Source organism: Scleropages formosus, chromosome 4 (assembly GCF_900964775.1).
Source record: "Scleropages formosus chromosome 4, fSclFor1.1, whole genome shotgun sequence".
Classification (NCBI taxonomy): Eukaryota; Metazoa; Chordata; class Actinopteri; order Osteoglossiformes; family Osteoglossidae; genus Scleropages; species Scleropages formosus.
Window position 1 is genome coordinate 22,354,715 of NC_041809.1, and position 19,341 is coordinate 22,374,055.

General features: G+C 43.8%; 1 protein-coding gene across 1 annotated transcript in view; it reads right to left on the reverse strand.

The window, feature by feature from the left end:
- The window catches only part of LOC108936224 (ubiquitin-associated and SH3 domain-containing protein B-like), a 40,769-nt gene extending 22,073 nt beyond the window's left edge, over positions 1–18,696 (reverse strand). The window contains exon 1 of the mRNA XM_018755464.2: positions 18,084–18,696. Coding sequence (XP_018610980.1) covers positions 18,084–18,217 — 134 coding nt within the window. The 5' untranslated portion in view covers positions 18,218–18,696. The remainder of the gene's footprint in view (positions 1–18,083) is intronic.
- Between the last annotated feature and the right edge of the window lie 645 nt (positions 18,697–19,341).

The following is a 19,341-nucleotide window of genomic DNA, read 5'->3' on the forward strand; positions in this document are numbered from 1 at the left end:
AAATTACCCAGCTATATAAACAGTTAAATAATTGTATCTTAACATTTTAAGTCGCTTTGGAGAAAAGCATCTGCTAACGTATAACCCGGGGATCTGGTATGGATCTTAATACTGAAGTGGCTTGTCATGTACTGGCAACCCTTCTGCCGAGCTTAAAACTGGACACATTTTTAGGTGCGGCTCAGACTCTAGCAGCTTCATTGTGAAATGGTCCTTGTACATCATGGCCCAGAGCCTATTCCACAAGCATATGAAGCAAGAGAGGGTTTACCTTGGATGGAACAACAGTCCATCATGATACACACAAACATTTACTCACACATACAGATTGCATAGGCAACTTAAAGTCACAGATTCACCTGAAACAAGTCTTTGGACTGCTGGAGGAAACCAGAAAAAAAACCCATGCTAACAGAAGGATAATGTGTAAATTCTGCGCAGACTGAGCCAAATTCAAACTCGCATCTACCACATGTAGTGCTGTGCTGTACCGGTATTGCCTGCTGCACCAGCATGCCGCCCAACAATATAACACCAATACAAAGGTAATACAAAGTATTTGATGCTTTTCTAAATTTGTGTTTATTTTCTAGAGCTCAAATGATGTGGTGAGCAGTAGTCATTTCTCGAAAAGCAGATCAAGCTACGCTACTAGATGTACGGAATTCGTCTAATGATTTCTGAAGTACAGTTATGTGTGCTCACCACACTCCCGTGCTGTGTTAAGGACCCACACTTCTATTTCAGGGTGGTTTCTGTTTTTAGTGGAAATTTTTTTTTTTTTCTTTTCTCTCACTTCAATGTGGAAAATTAAATTTGGTGCTGAATCACATCTGCCATCAAGCACGAGACATTCCCACCTTCACAAAACTGGTCTCATACTTCCAAATGTCTGCTCTGATTTAATTCCGGAATCCAACCCTTTATACAATGAGGGGGGGCAAGGATGGGATCCTCAGGGGCATGTTCTTAAGAGGCAGTTACTATGTTATACTCCAAGACCACCCCCAACCACTATTACTACTTTTTTTTTTTTTTTTTTTTTTTATAAATATGACACGTTATCATACCACTATAAGTCACTAGTTGTCTGAAGCCATTAAGTACAAGCTATAGTATTGAAACAGACCATTCTGCATAATCAAGGTAACCCAAGGTTTAAGAACCTGGATTCAAGACTAAAATATGTTTGATCATGTTATAAGAGGATCCCTGGGATTGCTTCTTGCGATTTGTATGCTGGTTTTTGCTACTAAAGATTTAATTTATCATATCTGATTGAACTGTAAATTGAATGCACAGAATACTTAAAATTTCACAAACATATTAGCTGCAAATGAGCTACTTTTTTTTTTTTATGTTCAACCAAATTAGATACATAAGTATTAGCTGTAATTAAAATTTTTGCAAAAATGTTTATTTTTCTTTTAAATTATCCAAGCATTGCTATTTTAACTAAATTTGAATTAAATTTATAAATGTAGGTTAAATATTTAACTGTCCTTAGCCTTCCAGTAATGAAGGAGTTACTCCAAAGGATGTTCAATCAATGACAGACTTTAAAAAGAAAATAAAAATCTGCCCTAAGAGGCCTACAAACATTTTATTGTAGACATCTTCTGCCCTGCTGGCTTTGTATATGCTGGTTTCATTTAAAGTGACCATGTGATTAGCTATTTTTGATATTGTTGAAATACCCTTCAGCTAATGTCTTGCTTAAGCTAAGCTGAGGATTCGCAATAATATTCGTTAGTTGCAGAATACCCATAACCTTGGACAAAACAGAACAAAAAAACCCACACTTCACTTAACATGGTTATACTTAACAGATATTTGCTATACTCCTTCAGTTTTGAATAATACATTATTTCATTAATCAGTCTATGTTCTACACTAGTTTAAGTCAGCAACTCTTAAGTATCCAAACAATTCTCAATAAAACACAATATTTTGGCAAAGCACCCTACCCAACAGGTGGCCTCTGGGCACTCAGAATAATACACACAGTGCAGAAAGACAACAATTAGCGCTGGTTATACACAGGTGAATACAAGTATGGAAAAAGCCAGAAGGCAACCGAGAACAAGAAACAAAACTCATAAATCCTGTCAAGAAAATACCTCCAGGGGCTCTGGGTCAACTGGTTGTCCACCCTTGCTGGGCAAAAGACCTGGAAGAGTTCAAAAATGCTGGAGGTACCAAATCAGATAAAGCCAAGGACATTGGTGCCCCTCCGCTGCTCCTCAATGAACACAACAGGTTATCATGAGCCATTCATGGGCATCTGCCTTGAAAAATTCTTGATTTCCTTTGCCTACTTTCAACAGGCCCCTTCACACATTTTTTCATTACCCTCAAAACACTCTTGCCAGTCAATGAGAAGGCTTTCAGTCACATTATATATTGTATTGCATTTAGCACACCAAGGTTAGTGAAAATTAATTCTCCAAGAGAATGTTAAATAAAAATACAAAAGCTGTCACTGGCAACAAACCCCATTTTTATACAGCTTTAGCTCATACCATAAGTTCTCATACTTCATGAGTCAGTTCATTATTTCTGGTAATCCAGAGTTATGTTTCCTGTGGTTATAAAAAGAAGGGAAGGAATAAAGCAGAACAAAAATGTGCAGTCTTTGACACACCACTGAAGGATAGCATGATATATTTAGCGCACCTAACAAGTCCTGAGTCAAAAAGATCAAACATCCAGAGAGCCATATGTGGAGGAAAAAATGAGCTTGATTAAAAAAAAAAAAAAAGCTCATTTGCATGTTATTCCTGTTTTTGTATGGCAGACTTGATTAAGAAAAATGAAGTCATATTACAACAACATGATGCCATTTCGGCAGCAAATTGCACAAGGACCTGTCTTAATTTATCTTTTGAAATACGGAAAAAAATATTAAGGGGTTATGCTTAGGAAAACTGAGCGAAGTGTGACTCAACCATCATTAAAATTAAAGAGATTAAAGATCACTTGGTCACCGCATACAAGAAGTTCGGAATTTTTTTTTTTTTGTTAATTTAAAAAACAAAAAAAAACAATGCATGACTAATCCACCTATGATGCCACCCTGTTTCTTCATTCCAGATACCACTGCAATTCTGCAATTTCATTGCTGGAATGAGTTCCCTTAAAAGTAAAGTTCAAACTGTGCAACAGAGCCCCAACCTATAGTTTGGCCCAACGAATTAGTTTATATATTTACATTATCTGTTTTAATAAATTCTTTCATGTCACTCTTCATTTTATGCACTATCCTACATTAAGCACTCTTGGGCCATAACTTGGCAAGGCCATTAAACAAAAAACTAATTTTTTTGGCACCTTTTAAAAGTAAATACAATCATATATACACATGATACACATGTGTACTTACAAGTTCAAGGGACTCATTTGGGTCAATAGTAGAGTTTAACACTCCAATTGTACATGTTTACTTTTATCTGTACTTGTTTACTGTATTCGTTTGTATGCTACAGGACGACCGCATCTGTCCTCATCAGCATGGGGCTACCCCAGAAACGTTTCAAAACCGGGGAGAAACGTCCCGTCAATTAAAAAAAAAAAAAAAAAAAAAAAATCATTTCAGTAGTTACTTTTAATGGCTCTTTTGCCTAACTTGCACTCTCTGTCTCTGTGGGGGTGTTTTTTTGCCCCCCTGCTGAGAAATTTGCTGATAATTCTATACCAATTGTGTCAGAATGCGGCTAGTTAGTAATCGTTCAATAAAACCCTGAAACCAGTAACTGGAAAAGGGCAATGCTCTGAACATCAGAGCATCACAAAGTTTCACTTCTGTTGGCCTTTACATTACAGCTATGACGATACACTCAAGTTGCAATACAATCATTCAGCTTTTACCACTGAATTAAATTCATCCCAAAAAAGCGACATTGTCACATTTCTCTTTCTTAAACTTTAATATAAGCCTTTGACAGAATCACCTGCAGTCCCGAGACTAATAGCATAATGACAGATCATACCTGGCACTACTTGGATTATATACACACCATTACTGCAAAATGTCCTAGAAGTCAAGGTCACCAGTCAGTGACAAACTATGATTAAAAAAACCAGGAAAGAGCTTTGAAGTAGCTTGAAAAATGACAAAAATTGACTTCTCAGGCTACTTCTGCCTTGTTATTTTACACAGATTATGTACACATCAGCTCTCAGAATCACAGCGTTGGCATCTCACATCTCGGTCCAACATGGTTTTCTGTGACCTCCCGAGGTCAACATGTGGACAGAAAAAATTCCGGCATCAAACAGCTGACTTATGGCTACTGTTTACATTAAAAGGGCATTCCTAAAAAGATAAACAGTGTTTTCCTTCATATTCTGTTGCTACAGAACTTGGCTGAACCCTACCTAGTAATCAAATGTCACTTTCAGTTTGGTTGTGGTTTCTGTGCATCGGCTGCTTATTCAAACCCTGCTCGCACCCCAGACCCCCAGGCCCTTTAGGACCCATCTTAGCTCTTTACCTCATCCTGTTTGTTAATAAATAGTTACCCTTTCAATATGTCAGTGATCACAGGTGATAAGTCCCCCCCTTGGACACAAGACCGTATGATCAAAAGGACACAGTTAAACTATGATGCCAACTACACAAAGCCAGTAAATATTGGTGAGTGGGGGGAAAAAAAATAAAAATCTTGTTCGACTACTGCATGTATACAGACATTGCGCTGCTTCACTTTGGCAGTGATGTGTAAGCTCCAGGTTGCAATGCAAACTGAAAAGCATCACATGTACACTTGCAGCATCTAACCTGGATTTGTCCTGCCGATCAGGTGCGAACATTAACATACCTCAAACTGCTGCCCAACAGCATTCTTTCCTGCCATCTCAATCAGCAGCTTAGGCACCCTTTGTAGATAACATTTTCACTTCTATGTTCAAGGTATTTTGCAAGACAAACATGTACCGTCATCTTGCTAAACAACAGTATTACACAATTTCCAACACATATAAGGATGAAAAAAAACTATGGCGTTCTGGACTTGGTGGCAAAGTGTCAAACTACGTTCATGCGATGGCAACCGAATTAAGCCTACTGCCCAACAACATGCAAGACATCTACAGTGCTGCTTGAAAGTATGTGAACCCTATAGGGATGCTCATTATTCTTTTATAATTTTGACTTATAAAATGTAAATCTTAAACATATAAAATGAATACATGAACATATAATATACATACCCGATTTGATTTACCTACTTGGTTTAACCAATGCAACTTGAGGTTCACTTATTTTTGCACCTGCATCAGTTCTGTGTTTCTACTACATGCATGATTTCCTCTAAAGCAACAAATGGAATTGGTAACACGCCAGCCTGCTTCTCATTAAATAACCATTTTGTGGTAAAACTAAGGGACACGGGGGCTTCACATACTTTCATGCAGCACTGCGTACTGTGCAGCGCCCGTAAAAGCAGCTGAGGATTTCATGAAATCCCCCTGTTCTGAGTGACAGCTTGACCAAGATGTCAACTGATACTTTTGCAGAAAAACTGCTTATCAGGCAACTAGGAGAGCTCCAGATTTCAAAAAGGAGACACTTATTACTGTCACCGCAGGATACGACTGTCTGCTAAACGGCTTATTCGCCACCGCTCACAAAGCAAACATGGCTTCATAAAACCTCCACTGTGGCCAAAGAATTATCTATCAGCATCTCAAAAAAAAAAAAAAAAAAAAAAAGACAAGACAACCCTCTAACTTTTCCACCATGTCAACTGGCTTTACATGAGGAGACTTGAGCTTATGGCTGGCCTTTCAGTCATGTTTCTCAGAGCTGCGACCCAACTGAAAAAAATTCTCTAACTTTTAAATAGCAGGCTTTGCAAGTGGACTGGTAAAAAATGCACAAATTGCCAGCGTCCCTGTGACTCAAGAAATAAAATTATATTTTTATGTCTATAGAGTAGGGGGGATGCGGTGGTGCAACAGGTTTGACCGGGTCCTGCTCTCTGGTGGGTCTGGGGTTCAAGTCCTGCTTGGGGTGCCTTGCGACAGACTGGCGTCCCGTCCTGGGTGTGTCCCCTCCCCCAGCAGCCTTGTGCCCTGTGTTGCCGGGTTAGGCTCCGGTTCACCGCGACCCCACTTGAGACAAGCAGTTTCAGACTGTGTGTGTGTGTGTGTGTGTGTGTGTGTGTGTGTGTGTGTCTCTCTCTCTCTCTCTATAGAGCTATAAAAAATGGCTGTCTGGCTCTCAGGTGAAACAGGCAAGATTGCCGTACGGTAGGGTAATCAGCTTTATCGCTTCTCAAGGGTAACATGGCATGAATGTGTCCCTGGCTGCAATCAGAGGGAATGGCCCTGAAACAGCGAGGCAGACAGCGACATGAGGCGAGGGTCATCGCACGCCCTCGTTGTCTGGTAACGACCGGTGGCACGTTGGCATTCGCGGGAGCAACTCGCTCAGACCCGCACCCGCTTTCGTCAAGTTGTGACACCTGACCCTGCCAAGATCGCTTTGACCTTTCAATTCTGTTAAGATCTAGCATGATCAAGAGATACCCGCCCTGGCACATGCACTGTCCACACAGATGCGCTTTAGTGTCCAGCGCTGGGATCCTACTGCTTGCCTCGCCTGTGCAAAGTCCTAATATTCCCCTGGTTGCAGAACCCTCTGATCTTCACATGAGTTAACTAGTGGAGAAGTCCTTTAACAGCAGGCTTTATGTACAAGTCCTACCTACAGGAAATCTTCTCTTTATATATTAAGAAACATGTAAATGACCATCTGTTTATCAAAGAAGACTTCAGCCCACACAAACATCACATCAAGGCATTACAAGGGAACAAGGATTATAGAAATACAGCTACATCATGTCATCAAGACAGATGGAAAATGAGCTTAAGTTCTTGTACATAAGAAAAATAAATATATGGGTTCATATTCATCTCGGTCTGTGTGGAGTCTGCGTGTTCTCTCCATATTCGTTTGGGTTTAAATTTTGCACACATGCCGTGGGAAATTGAGCGTTTCACTGCCCTGCGATGGACTGGTTCCCAGTCCAGGGTATCACTTCCCACCCTGTGCTTCGGGGTAAGGCTCTGGACCATCACAACTGGACAAGCAGTTGGTGATGATAAACAAAATGATATACAGTATAGCATAACAGGGTATTTACCGCACGAATTAAGTACTATACTTATATAGTCATTACAAGTGCGGTTCCTGAAGAAAAAACATTCACCAAACCGTAGTTGAGACATCACATAAATGTCACAACAAGACAGATTCATGCAATCCAGCTGAGTGTCATTATGTCATCATTAGGCAGCCACCAGAGCCAATGTAGATGAGGTCCTTAATTAAAAGCCCATCGGATCCGATTTACTTTCTGACCACTCGAAAAAGCCACCGTCAAAACACTGGCAGGTGGCTGTGCCAAGCTCTCCAGATTGTCCCAGCGCTTTCCATCTGGGATGAAAAGGCGAGATGCTGGGAAGAGGCTCCACTCTTGGAATGGCCCCACGTGTGCTGGCAAGGGTCACACGGAGGCAGATGGCCTGGTCCATCCATAAGATCACACACACACACACACAGCAATTCATAGGTAAACAACAGAGCTGGAGAGTAAAAAAGGAAAATGAGAAATGTCTTGCAACAAGTGTTTGCCCTCCTCAACTGTCACCACCAACTGGGCCTTGTTGAATGTTCTAGAATGATCTGAGCAATATGGCTTTCGGTAAGCAAATGGGGAATTCAGCTGCTGAGGAGGGAGTGGGTGTGCAGATTCCGGACCTCCAGCTGGTGTTTGGGAGCGGCGATTTCGGAACACTAGGTGCTCTGTGGTGCAGCTTTGAGGGTAGGGTAGGGTAGGGCTGGAGAAAGATGGGCCAAGGATACCAGAATGGGCAGCATCTGGCGAGACGGTGTCAGCCGATCCACCAGCTGCACACCCCATCACCCCCATCCCGTGTCCAATCCAGTGCAAAAGGAATAAGAGTCCAAGAAGCGACAGATGGTGTTCAAAGGGTGCAGCCCCCCCCCGACCCCCCGAAAAACACAGTGGTCCGGTGAGGAGGAGTTAAAGGGAAAACACTAACACGCATCCAGATGCACACAAGGCCTTAGTGCATGTGAGCAGCTGTGGAACTCAACATGCAACATGGGTGTCGAGCAACAAGTGCAGCACGTCAGCCTGATGTCAAGCCACCAGTAGGCTGTGCCAGGTGAGAGCAGGAAAAAAAACAAATAAAAATTAGGTTCCATTGTGCGCACCTTCAAGAATGCTTAGCGAAAACAGAGCCTTATGGGAGTGCCCAAGTAAGAAAAAATATCTTCAACACTGACAATAAAAACAGATTCAGCTCCCTGATTCGGAGACGCTGACCAGCGAGATTCACCGAATCAACGGAACCAGCGTGTAACCTGATCCTACTCCTATCCCGGCACCCGCCAAAGGGACTCTGTCCCAAAAGACCTCTATATTTAGTCATTTTCTGCTTTCAGGAAGGAAGTGACACAAACCAAGAAGCCACAGATAACGTGATCTCCACATGGAACAGTGACAGTAGCACAGGCCTAATGGGAGAGGAGCCTTAACCACTTAAACAACAACACTGTCTTTTGTAAGCAAGAAGTCGCTTCATATCGAAAAAGACAGGCTGAAGAACACAGGACACCGTTTAGTTGTCCATGTAACTTACAAAAACGTGGTACTGTATCCACACAAAATCAGAAGAGCGAATGTTTATTATTGAATACATAAGACACACATATGCAAGCTCACGGTGGAGATTTACTCACTTTTGTAACTGTTACTTTTAGTACAGGGGACAACAAAATGGCATAAGAACAGTAGGATGGTTTCACATGCTGGTATGCCTCCATGTGACCGGTTTTCTTGAGGGACAAAGAAAGTCAGAGGTGTCTGATCCTGCTGTAGGCTGCTACCCCTATGAAGAGGGACTGCGTAGGAGGCTGAAACCAGATGTACCGAAGGAGTTTCCAAGAATGCAGCTTCTCCATTTGTCGGTTCCGCGCAATCCCGCTCAAGTCATACGGTCAGCTGTCCCAGTCCAGACGTCACCTGTCCACGCCAAGCTCAAGTCCCTTCGGGTCCCTCCCCAGTAGCCTATCATGCACCCCAAACAGGAGAGTTCCCTACAGTATGAAGGAACTGAGATGCAGATGACCCTCAAGACTGGCCCATCAAACCACGAGTCTGCACAAGACACACACAGAGGCGCTCTCACTTCCAGACAGCCAACGCAGTGAGGTTCAAACCGCTACTGTCAAACAAAAATGCTTTTCCCCCTTTTGCTTCGGCCATTTAACAGCTAGACTAAGTAACTCGTTTCAGAATGAGAGCAACGCATGCGTCTCGTGCGCAATTTCGTTCTATAAGCGGTGGGACTGGGGCAGATGGGACACCCCGTCTGTGAGGGGCCAGTCCCCAGCTCAGCCTCAGAGGGAGGTAGCTGGCAAAGAGGTGCTGCGAACTCAGACGTTCCAGCACTACGTGAGCGCGGCAGGCCAGGCCAGGGTGAGACTGGAAAGAGTGAAGCTCTCCAGCGTCAGCACCAACGCCTGGGGCAGGCTGCTACTCTCCTTTTTTCCAGCTGTCAACAACGTACCACACCTCCTCTCTTTCAAAAGGCACCATGTGGGAGTCCAGGCCCAGAGGAGCACATCCGATCAAAGACTCTTCTTCTGAAGTCCTTTGATAGGCAGCGTGGACCACAGCGGCACTGGAAAAACAGGCGCAGCTTAACCTTCACGCAAATGTTAAGCCTTTATGAGATTTTGACATTTTGGGTGGGAGCAGCTGTGAAGCAGCAGAAGAGCCACTGCATCAGTACTATCCAGAGGCAGGGGGGAAATAGCAACTGAAGATAAATGAGTGATATGGTGTCACTCACACACACACACACACACACACACACACACAAAAAAAACCGCTTGTCCCAAGCGGGGTCACGGCAACCTGGAGCCTAACCTGGCAACACAGGGTGCAAGGCTGGAGGGGGATGCACCCAGGGCGGGACACCAGTCCGTTGCAAGGCACCCCAAATGGGACTCAAACCCCAGGCCCACCAGAGAGCAGGACCTGGCCAAACCCGCTGCGCCACCACACCCCCCCCCCCCCCCCTACGAGATGGTGTCAGTTCCCTCCAAAAAGGGCCGAGTCTTTCTAAACAACTCAAATATTTTTTTTAAAGTATTTTCAGATAGATAAATCAACAGCTTCTTTCCAAATTAGGGTACACGAATGTAGAAGTTCCCCTTCAGAGGCAATATTATTAGACAGTTATTCCTAACACCTTGTCATTGCTTTGTAGGACCTTCAGGAGGACTACGTATGTTGTTCGCTTTAAAATTAGACACCTGAGGTGATACATAACAAGCTGTGCAAATGCAAGTATGAAAGTGTACGTGATACAGCCCTCCAAAGTTATCGTTTCCCCTCTTCCATTGCCTTCTGGCTTCTTCCTCATTGACATTTAAAACTGTATACGTTAATTGCTTTTTTGCCGTTTCTAATTATAAATTGCTTCGTGTCTGCTGGTAGACGTGTCAGATGTTAGGTTAAGCTCTTTTGGACAGTCATTAGGGGAAAACCAATTGAAATATTGTGAAAAAAACACTTAAATAATATGTACGCTGCTGACTGTTAAGAGTCAGGCTAAGGCAGAGGGAGACCTACTCCCAGAACACCATCAATAGCCTCTAAAGTCAGCACATTTTCTGGACAAGAAGAGGGCAGGGTAAGCAGCAGCAACACTGCAGATGGCTGATACAGGTGGTTTGTGGTATGTGAAGAGGTTGCACTTAATGACATGTCAACGCTTGCTTTGGAAGGCTGACGCGTATTACGTTTACATTGCACTGAACTGATTGCATGGATAAAATTAACCGGCTGACCGCCATTTAATCTGGCTTTTCAAGCTTTAGTAGCAGCCCATTAAAGCCAAAAAAAAAAAAAAAAAAAAAAAAAAACCTGCATGCACACTGGCCCCAAGCACCGGAGATGAACACAGCCATATCTCTTCCTTGCAAAAGTACGGTTTGTAACCTTCAAGCCAAAGATAAGCATGTTACTCTACTCCCTTTCAGTCTTCCAGCAAGCTACGTGGAAGATCTAAGCTCCAAGACAAGACTTAACACATAAGAGGTGGCAACCAAAGAGAGTTTTATCCTGTTTGTTTGTTTGTGCTGAGATGGTAGGGAAGGCGGAAGGCCTTTTTTTCGACACAGAAAAAAAAAAAAAAAAAAAAAAAAAGTGTTCTGCTTCCTTATCTCACCCCTCCCTTGTCATTCCACCCGATAGGCAGTTTCAAGCTGCGCTTCTCATGAACATTTATTTTCAAATTATTTGCTTAAAAAAAAAAAAAAAAAAAAAAAAACAATTTTGTGAACAGCCTGGTGGGTTAACTGCAAGCAAGTAGAAGAAAAAAATGGCTATGTGTGTCATTTTAGAATTAGCAGCAATATTGTCATAGACTGACATACTCAACCCAAGAGGAACTTTGGTAACAGGAAACAGACAACCAAGTAAAACAAAGGAAGACTATTTCAGGGCAAACACATGCAGATAAAACACCTATTGTATTTATTGTGCGAGTGTGTGTCTGCACAGTGATCGGACAGGTTAAGAGTCCTTCATTTGCCCAAAAGAGCAGTTTCAGGTCTTGATGGCAGTTGGCCATCCAGAAATACAAAAGTGAGAAACATGTTGGTGCAACAACACACAGCTGGTAAGGAATGTTTTCAGGATTTGTACCGTTCAACACAACCTTTCAAAAGCAGTGCCTCACTCTCACTCCCCGCTGACTGCTCCCACCATTCTCTCAAATAAAAAAAAAAATAAAAGCACAAAACCAGCTGTACCTTTAACATCCGGCTCAGCTTGCTTGGAACTTCCCGGCATCCGAATTAATATTTAACACAGCGAACAAAAATAAGATGTTAATGTTCTGCGCAGGACAAACAGGACATTTGAGAGGGGAAGGCATGTGACCATTAGACATTTCTTTGCAGGAGAGAAGATGGACATACCTCCACAAAGCATTGAAATTTTGCATCACTGCTTTTCATGTGCCCTAAATACCTGCCAACTGTCTTTCAGATTTATTTCGCAGACTCGGCATGTTCCCCCCCCCCCCCCCCCTTCTTTTTTAATTGCAAAACTTGGATCCAAAGACAGAAATTCATTTAAACAATGCAATTCTGAAGCATTCCTTACAGAAAACTAGACAACCAAATGAAAACTACAGAAACACACCAGATTTGTAGTCAATAGAAATGAGTTTTCTTTGTTTAATGTGCTCAGTGTGGTTGTATAATAATTTATAGTGTGTGAGCCTTTATTACAAACTCATCCTTTTCCTTGTAGAGTAATGCATGACACCTCCAGCCATTACCAACTCACACTGCACTGCTACCAGGTCTGTTTCGCCATGGCAGAGCTATAACACTTTGTTCAAGGGCACAATGGGATGTATTTCTTACCCGTCCTCCAATCTGAAGTCTAGCACCCTCCTGCTTTGTCAACCCAAAGCCAAAGTTCATAGACTCATGGATACCTAGCATTATATATGATATTACATGAAGGTCTGCGTTTTCAAAAAAAGACATGTTAAGTGGTACAGAGAAAAAAAAAGGAAAAAAAAAAGAGGGGGAAGTTACTGCTGACTGACTGCTGACTACTAATGTGATGATGCTTGTGACCCCTGTTGACCCCCCCCCAAAAAAAAGTAATAAAAATCAGCCAAAATTCTCTTGCAAAATGACAAAGCACCCCTGGGGCTGACAGAAGTCAAGAGGGATATTTGACAGCATGTCATGCTCGCCAAAAGTGGTCACAAGACACTCTGGTTATGTTTGCAGCTGGCCATGCAGTTCAAACAAGTCAAACAGTTGTTCCATTGTGGAAAAAGAGGTGACAGCAAGTGGCGACAGCGGCCCTGTCACAGAGTGTGCCCTAGCACATGCTTTCACAAATGGGAAGCAACACAATGCACAACACTGAACGTGCTTAGATAACTGTGTCTTGTCTCTTCTCCTTACACTTCTGCTGTGAAGCCATGTAACTGCTGCTCACACATGGAACAGTAAATCTCAGCACAGCATTAAACAAGCACCAAGGCCACCAAACTGTGAAACAAGCTCCAGCAGACCTGGGAGTGCAATAAGCAAACAGTCTTGTTTTTATTTATTTAAAAAATAAAAAAATAAAGTTCCAAAAACACACTTAAAAGAACTTTACAAACCTGGTAGGCAAAAGTGAAAATATTACCCAGTTTATGGCAACATCATATCAATCAAAGATACTTTAAAAAGTTTAAGTAAACCCCCATCAATCTTCTTAGATTGAAGATTCTGTCTTCAGATAGAGAGGAACAAGTTAACGGAAATATTACTGCACAAAACTACTCAAAACTCTAGAGATCAGAAAACTACATCTGATTTTGATTTAAACAAATAGCAGGCCAATTATTGCTGCATGTGAATCTCGTGTCTCATGCAGGTGTTGTTCCATTTCTCAGAAATTCATAAATTAGCTTTTCTGTCAACAAATGTCTCATCTCGTCTCCTTTTGAAAACTAATTAGGGCTACAAAACTGTATCATTAGAAAATTCTTGAACGTTAAGTAGACCATGAGAGGAGGGGAAAAAAAAAAAAAAAAAAAAAAAAAAAAAAAGTGTGAAATTTAAGTGTGCAGAGACCTATCAACTTATGCAATAAATGTTGCAGTGTGTTCCTTTTCAGCTTTGACATGGTGCTGCAGTATTACATGATTTGCATTTTCCAGAGTTCAGCCATTTACAGGAATGGGTTCTGTTCAACTTCAAAAGCCCCAGAACTCAAGAAATAATTATCAGTGTTGGATAAATTTTTCCTACGGGGCACAGTCTAACAATCCTTCACCATGTCTTCTGGCTGCCCCCACAACTCTGTACCGTACTGCAGCAAACTTTCCAGCCCAACAGTTTGGAACACAGTAAGTCCGTTCAGTACCTACATATCCCAGAGACCTACAGAACCCCAAACATCTCCTGAGAAGGTTCTGTCGACAAGCATTACACAAACCTCTTCTACAGCTTCGATGTTTTTGTGTAGGTAGATATATACTTACCATGAACACACACACACACAGCTTTGGTCAAAGAAAACATTTTTAAAGAATTAAATAGTGACTGAATCTGACTGGCACTGCAGAACAAACCACATCACTCCTTTCCTGAAGCGGCCGGTTTCGGTTTCTTACACAGTATAGTATCCTGTTCCCTCCTTATGCTTCCGTATTGAGCCGGTATGATGATGTCCCAGCGGCCAAACTGCATGTTAAGTCCACATGAACAAACTTTCAAAGAACCCATGTGATACAGAGCTCGCTCGCTGCTTTCTTGCTTCTAAGCACCGCATTTTCCATGAACGAAAAAACAATGAATATAAATGTTTGTTCTTTAGCGAGTAGCATGTTTAAAACCTTAGGGCACTGTCATTTGCTGTAGTCAACTACAAATATCTACAGCTGTAGCACTTCTGCAAAATGCCTGGCTTAGACATTTATAAAAGTCACTTTGCATAAGTCAAATGAATGCTGGCAATCTAGACAAATGTATAACGTGTTGTACCACCATGCAACCCTCAGGGTATCTTTGTGTGACCTGTGTGTCGTAAGGCTTCATGAAATCGGCAGACTGCCTTTCCAACTTCCTTCCTTCCTTCGGGCCAAAATGTGCATGTCAGTGCCAGAGCACCGGCAAGTCAGGAGCGGTGTTTGAAGCAAATCGAAAAAGCAGACAGACATGATCGGCAGATACAGAGAAGAACACGCGACTGAACACTGGTCACATGCTACGTAGGCTGGATTGTCAGAACCCGTAGAGAGCGTGTGCACAGATGGCGATCACCAGATTTTTTTTTGTGCAGTTCCTCTGAAGCAGAACCTGTCCTAAAACACAGCACTGACAGATTATAGTGCTGATGTTGCTAAGAAGACCACAAACCTTCAGTGAAAAGTAGCACCATGAATCCTCTTGGAAAGTGTGACGGTGGGTAGGCCTCCTACCCCTACAAAAAGATTAAGTAAACAGTAACATTTGGTCAATGATAATCGACTTTCCTGAGATAAATCTGCACTGATTCAAAGGATTTACAGCTTTCACTCCCTTTCAAAGTTATTTTGTTCACAATCACATGTAAAAGGGCTTAGCAGTGAACTCTGACTTGCAATGGAATTGCTGCTGGTAGAAAAAAAGATTGGGTGGGAAGCCCACACTTACGCAAATTTAACCAATAGATCAATTACTTCTGTGCATTTTAAAAATAATAAATGTTTCAGTTTTAAACCAAGACAGCTGGACATGGGACAGAGTTTAATGTCACAAATAGCTGCAGGAGGACTAAGGTGGTTTAGGGCCTTTCGCAGTTTTGCATAAATTTAGCTTCCCTTGGTTTGATCATGACACTTGGAATGTCAGAAAAGTCTTCTGAGAATCATTATAAAATACCCATCTTTAATAATTATTTGTGTGGCTTTGGATATAACTACAAGTCCTACAATAATTAGAAGAGGGGGAAGAAGAACTTCCTATTGTAGCTTATTCAACTTGCATTAAAAAAAAAAAAAAAAACACAACCTCAGTCTATCACATGCATTCATTCATTCGCTATTCTATAACTTTTCTAGTTTCACATCTATCCAGTGCTATAGTAGGGCTGCCAAAGAGCACCCGGGAAGGACCATCACCATAGCAGTAGAGTCCACAGAGCCCTCCAGGCTGTCACAAGGACACACTGGCCTCCAAACTGACCACAGGGAACCTGACCATCCACCAGGAGCCCACCAGGCCACCAAGGTCATTTGACATGAGTTCCACACCAGTCCCATGGCCTGAGTCAAACCCTGGAGAATGTTAAACCCTCCTGTATGCATAAGATGCCAACAAAATTTCCACCTGTATTGTGCCTTAATTCTGGATCTCAAGTAAATCGTTCAGACGACGGTGTAAGAAGTGGAGCATGAGCCCCAGAATGTTCAAGAAAGCTTAATTTGCCCCCTACCACCACCAGTATTAGTGTACACCAATCAGCCAAAACATTAAAACGGTTGACTGGTGACACAAATAACATTGATTTTCTCATTACAATGGTACCTGTCAAGGGGTGGGATACATTAGGCAGCAAGTGAACAGTCGGTTCTTGAATTTCATGTGTTGGAAGCAGGAAAAAATGGGCAAGCGTAAGGATCTGAGCAACTGATGGCTAGACAACTGGGTCAGAGCATCTCCAAAATGGCAGGTCTTGTGGGGTGTTCCTGGTATGCAGTGGTTAGTACCCACTAAAAGTGGTCCAAGGAAGATCAACCGGTGAACCGGCAACAGGGTCACGGGCACCCAAGGCTCACTGATGCACGTGGGGAGCAAAGGCTAGCCCGTCTTGTCCAATCCCACAGAAGAGCTACTGTAGCACAAATTGCTTAAAACCTTAATGCTGGCCCTGACAGAAAGGTGTCAGAACACACAGCGCATCACAGCTTGCTGCATAGCTGCAGACCAGTCAGAGTGTTCATGCTGACCCATCCACCGTAAAATTGCCTACAATGGGGACGTGAACATCAGAACTGGACCATGGAAGAAGGTGGCCTGGTCTGATGAATTACGTTTTCTTTTAGACCATGGGGACGGAAAGGTGCGTGTACATCATTTACCTGGGGGAAGAGATGGCAACAGGATGCACTATGGGAAGAAGGCAAGCCAGCGGAGGCAGTGCGATATTCTGGGCAATGTTCTGCTGGAAAACCTTGAGTCCTAGTATTCATGTGGATGTTACTTTGACATGTACCACCTACCTAAAGATTGTTCCAGATCACATACACCCCTTCATGGCAATGGTATTCCCTGATGGCTTTGGCCCTGCCACGCTGCAAAAATTGTTTAGGAATGGTCTGAGGAACACGAAAGAGTTCAAGGTGTTGACTTGGCCTCCAAATTCCCGAGATCTCAGTCCAATCGAGCACCTGTGGGAAGTGCTGGTAAAACCGAAGTCCAATCCATAGAGGCCCCACCTCGCAAATTACAGGACTTAAAGGATCTGCTGCTCACACCTTGGTGCCAGATACCACAGGACACCATCAGAGGTCTTGCGGAGTTCATGCCTTGGCGGGTCAGAGCTAGTTTGCTGGTCTGGGGGCACAAGGGGGACCTACGTGCAATTTTAGGCAGGTGGTTTTAATGTTTTGGCTGATCGGTGTATAATTCCACTTCTAATTATTCAGGCTCCCCCATTTCTGAAGGGATGTTACACTGCTGCATTACAATAACTTCTAAAATGCGATGATCATTAGATGTGTGTAGTAAAAAAATCGGTATTTCAATATAACAACCATCGGTGTTACAGCAGTGCTGACGCTAGTGTACTCCAATGTGCAACTATGCCATGAATATGCAACATATAATTATTACAGCTGTCCTTTATTTATGTAGGAATGCTGTGTATGAAGAGTATTGCAGCTCTTTCCTTGCAGTCAGACACAGACGAGCGTTTCTTTCCGAAGTGCCGTCGCTCCGAAGCGAAAGCAGTTGAGTTGAGGGGGGGCACGAGCGCGGCGAGGAGGCACGCGCCAGCGCCGGGCGCGGGACCAGCGCGCGCTGCCAGCTCCGCTAATTAAAGCTAATGGTACAAATCCCGGGACCAGAAAGAGGGAAAACTTGGCCAACAAGTTTTATATTTCAACCTGCACTTTTTTCCACGGAAGCCCAATTCCTACTAGGCTCCGAGCTCGTCGTTGTACTTACTAGTCTAGGTCTTACGACGACTATGATATCGTGACAATTCAGGTAGCTTTTTTTACTCTGAGCCCGATGGTGGTCAATAATACCGCTCTGCCCTCGGCTAGTTAGCGAAAACACCCTTGGCGTGCGCACTACCATCACGCGAATACTACACTAATACCATGTTCCCGTCACACTCAACTAGCGGCACACAGTCAGTCCGCCGCCGCCGCCTCGGAAGCAGGCAGCGCCGCGCGCGCTCTCTCTCCGGCGCGTGGGACAGGCGCTGCAGCAGGTACTACGTAGTACGTGAGGTCGCGCCGATCATACTTACGCCCTGTTTTTGGGGAAGCCCATGGAGAGCAGCACGTCCAGACTGGACCCGTGTTTGACAGTCCCCGAGCGGTACCTCCTCGGGGTCACTTTGGTGTACAAGTCTTCTTTCGTTGCCATGATTCCGGATTCCATGATGATGATGATGAGATGATCTGGGCTTTTACTCACACTGGCGGGACGCGCTGACCACTGGGGGAAGCATGAAGCCCACGGAGCCGGACATATACCACAGTGGTGGAGTGGTGGAGACTGAAGCGCTGGGCTCGCTTTGGCTGAGCTCGCTACCCCCTCCTCCTTCTCCTTCCTTTACCTTCTCCTCTCCGCGACGGGCGGCTCAGCTGCGTGCGGCGACCTGCGCTTCCTGCTCCACAACTCGCATCAGCAGCGCGCTGCGCGACTCACGGGGGTGTCCGTCGGAAGTCACTTTTGCTTTTCTCAGCCCACTTTCACTTTCGCTGAGCGAACTGGAAGGGCTTTCCTGGGCGAGTCGCTTCACGGACTCGCTCGCGCGAGCGACGAATGATACTTGCGAGAGCTCTTTTTCACTACGTTCGCCCCGTTGCAGGGAGCCCTTTATGAATGGATGTTGACTGAATTCGGCCTTGTCAGAGGGGCCTTCGCAGGGCGCCGCCCCCTTTGTCTTAAAGGCGCACCGCGTGTCAGCGCTGCGACTGAGGAACGCGTCGGTCTTCGCTCGCATCCTGCCTGCGTGCTCGTCTTTATTTCTTCCACTGTACTGTGTGGCAGCTTAAACCTCCAAGGGGTGTAAATGAGGAACCGCACTGGACTGCAGCGAATCAGCTTTACAGTCAGCTTCGTACCTTATACCATGGGCCGTCGTTTTCCCACATCAAACGTCTTTTTTTCCTCATACATAACATGCTGGTAATAAGTTCGAAGCAGAAAACGAACGTGTACGCCGTTTGGGGACGGATACCATTATTAACATGGACTTTTTAAAAACCGTGCACAAAATCAGCCCTCGCGTTTGTGCGCCACAGTTCTGCACGGTAAAAAGGTGCGCACGTGGCTTTGCCTCGCTGCTTCTTTGATTCACTTGTCAGATGAAAAGCAGCGACTGTGTGTGCAGCGCTGTGCTGTGCGCGGACGGTGCTGAACAGTACAGGCTGTTTCTTGTGGGAACTTAGCGCTGCTCCATGACTGGATGAGCGCAGCCAAGTGGGTCGAACAGCGACATTACGCAAACGGAATCTCACACCGACCGGCGCTTTGCTGCCATCTGGTGGTTACAGGAC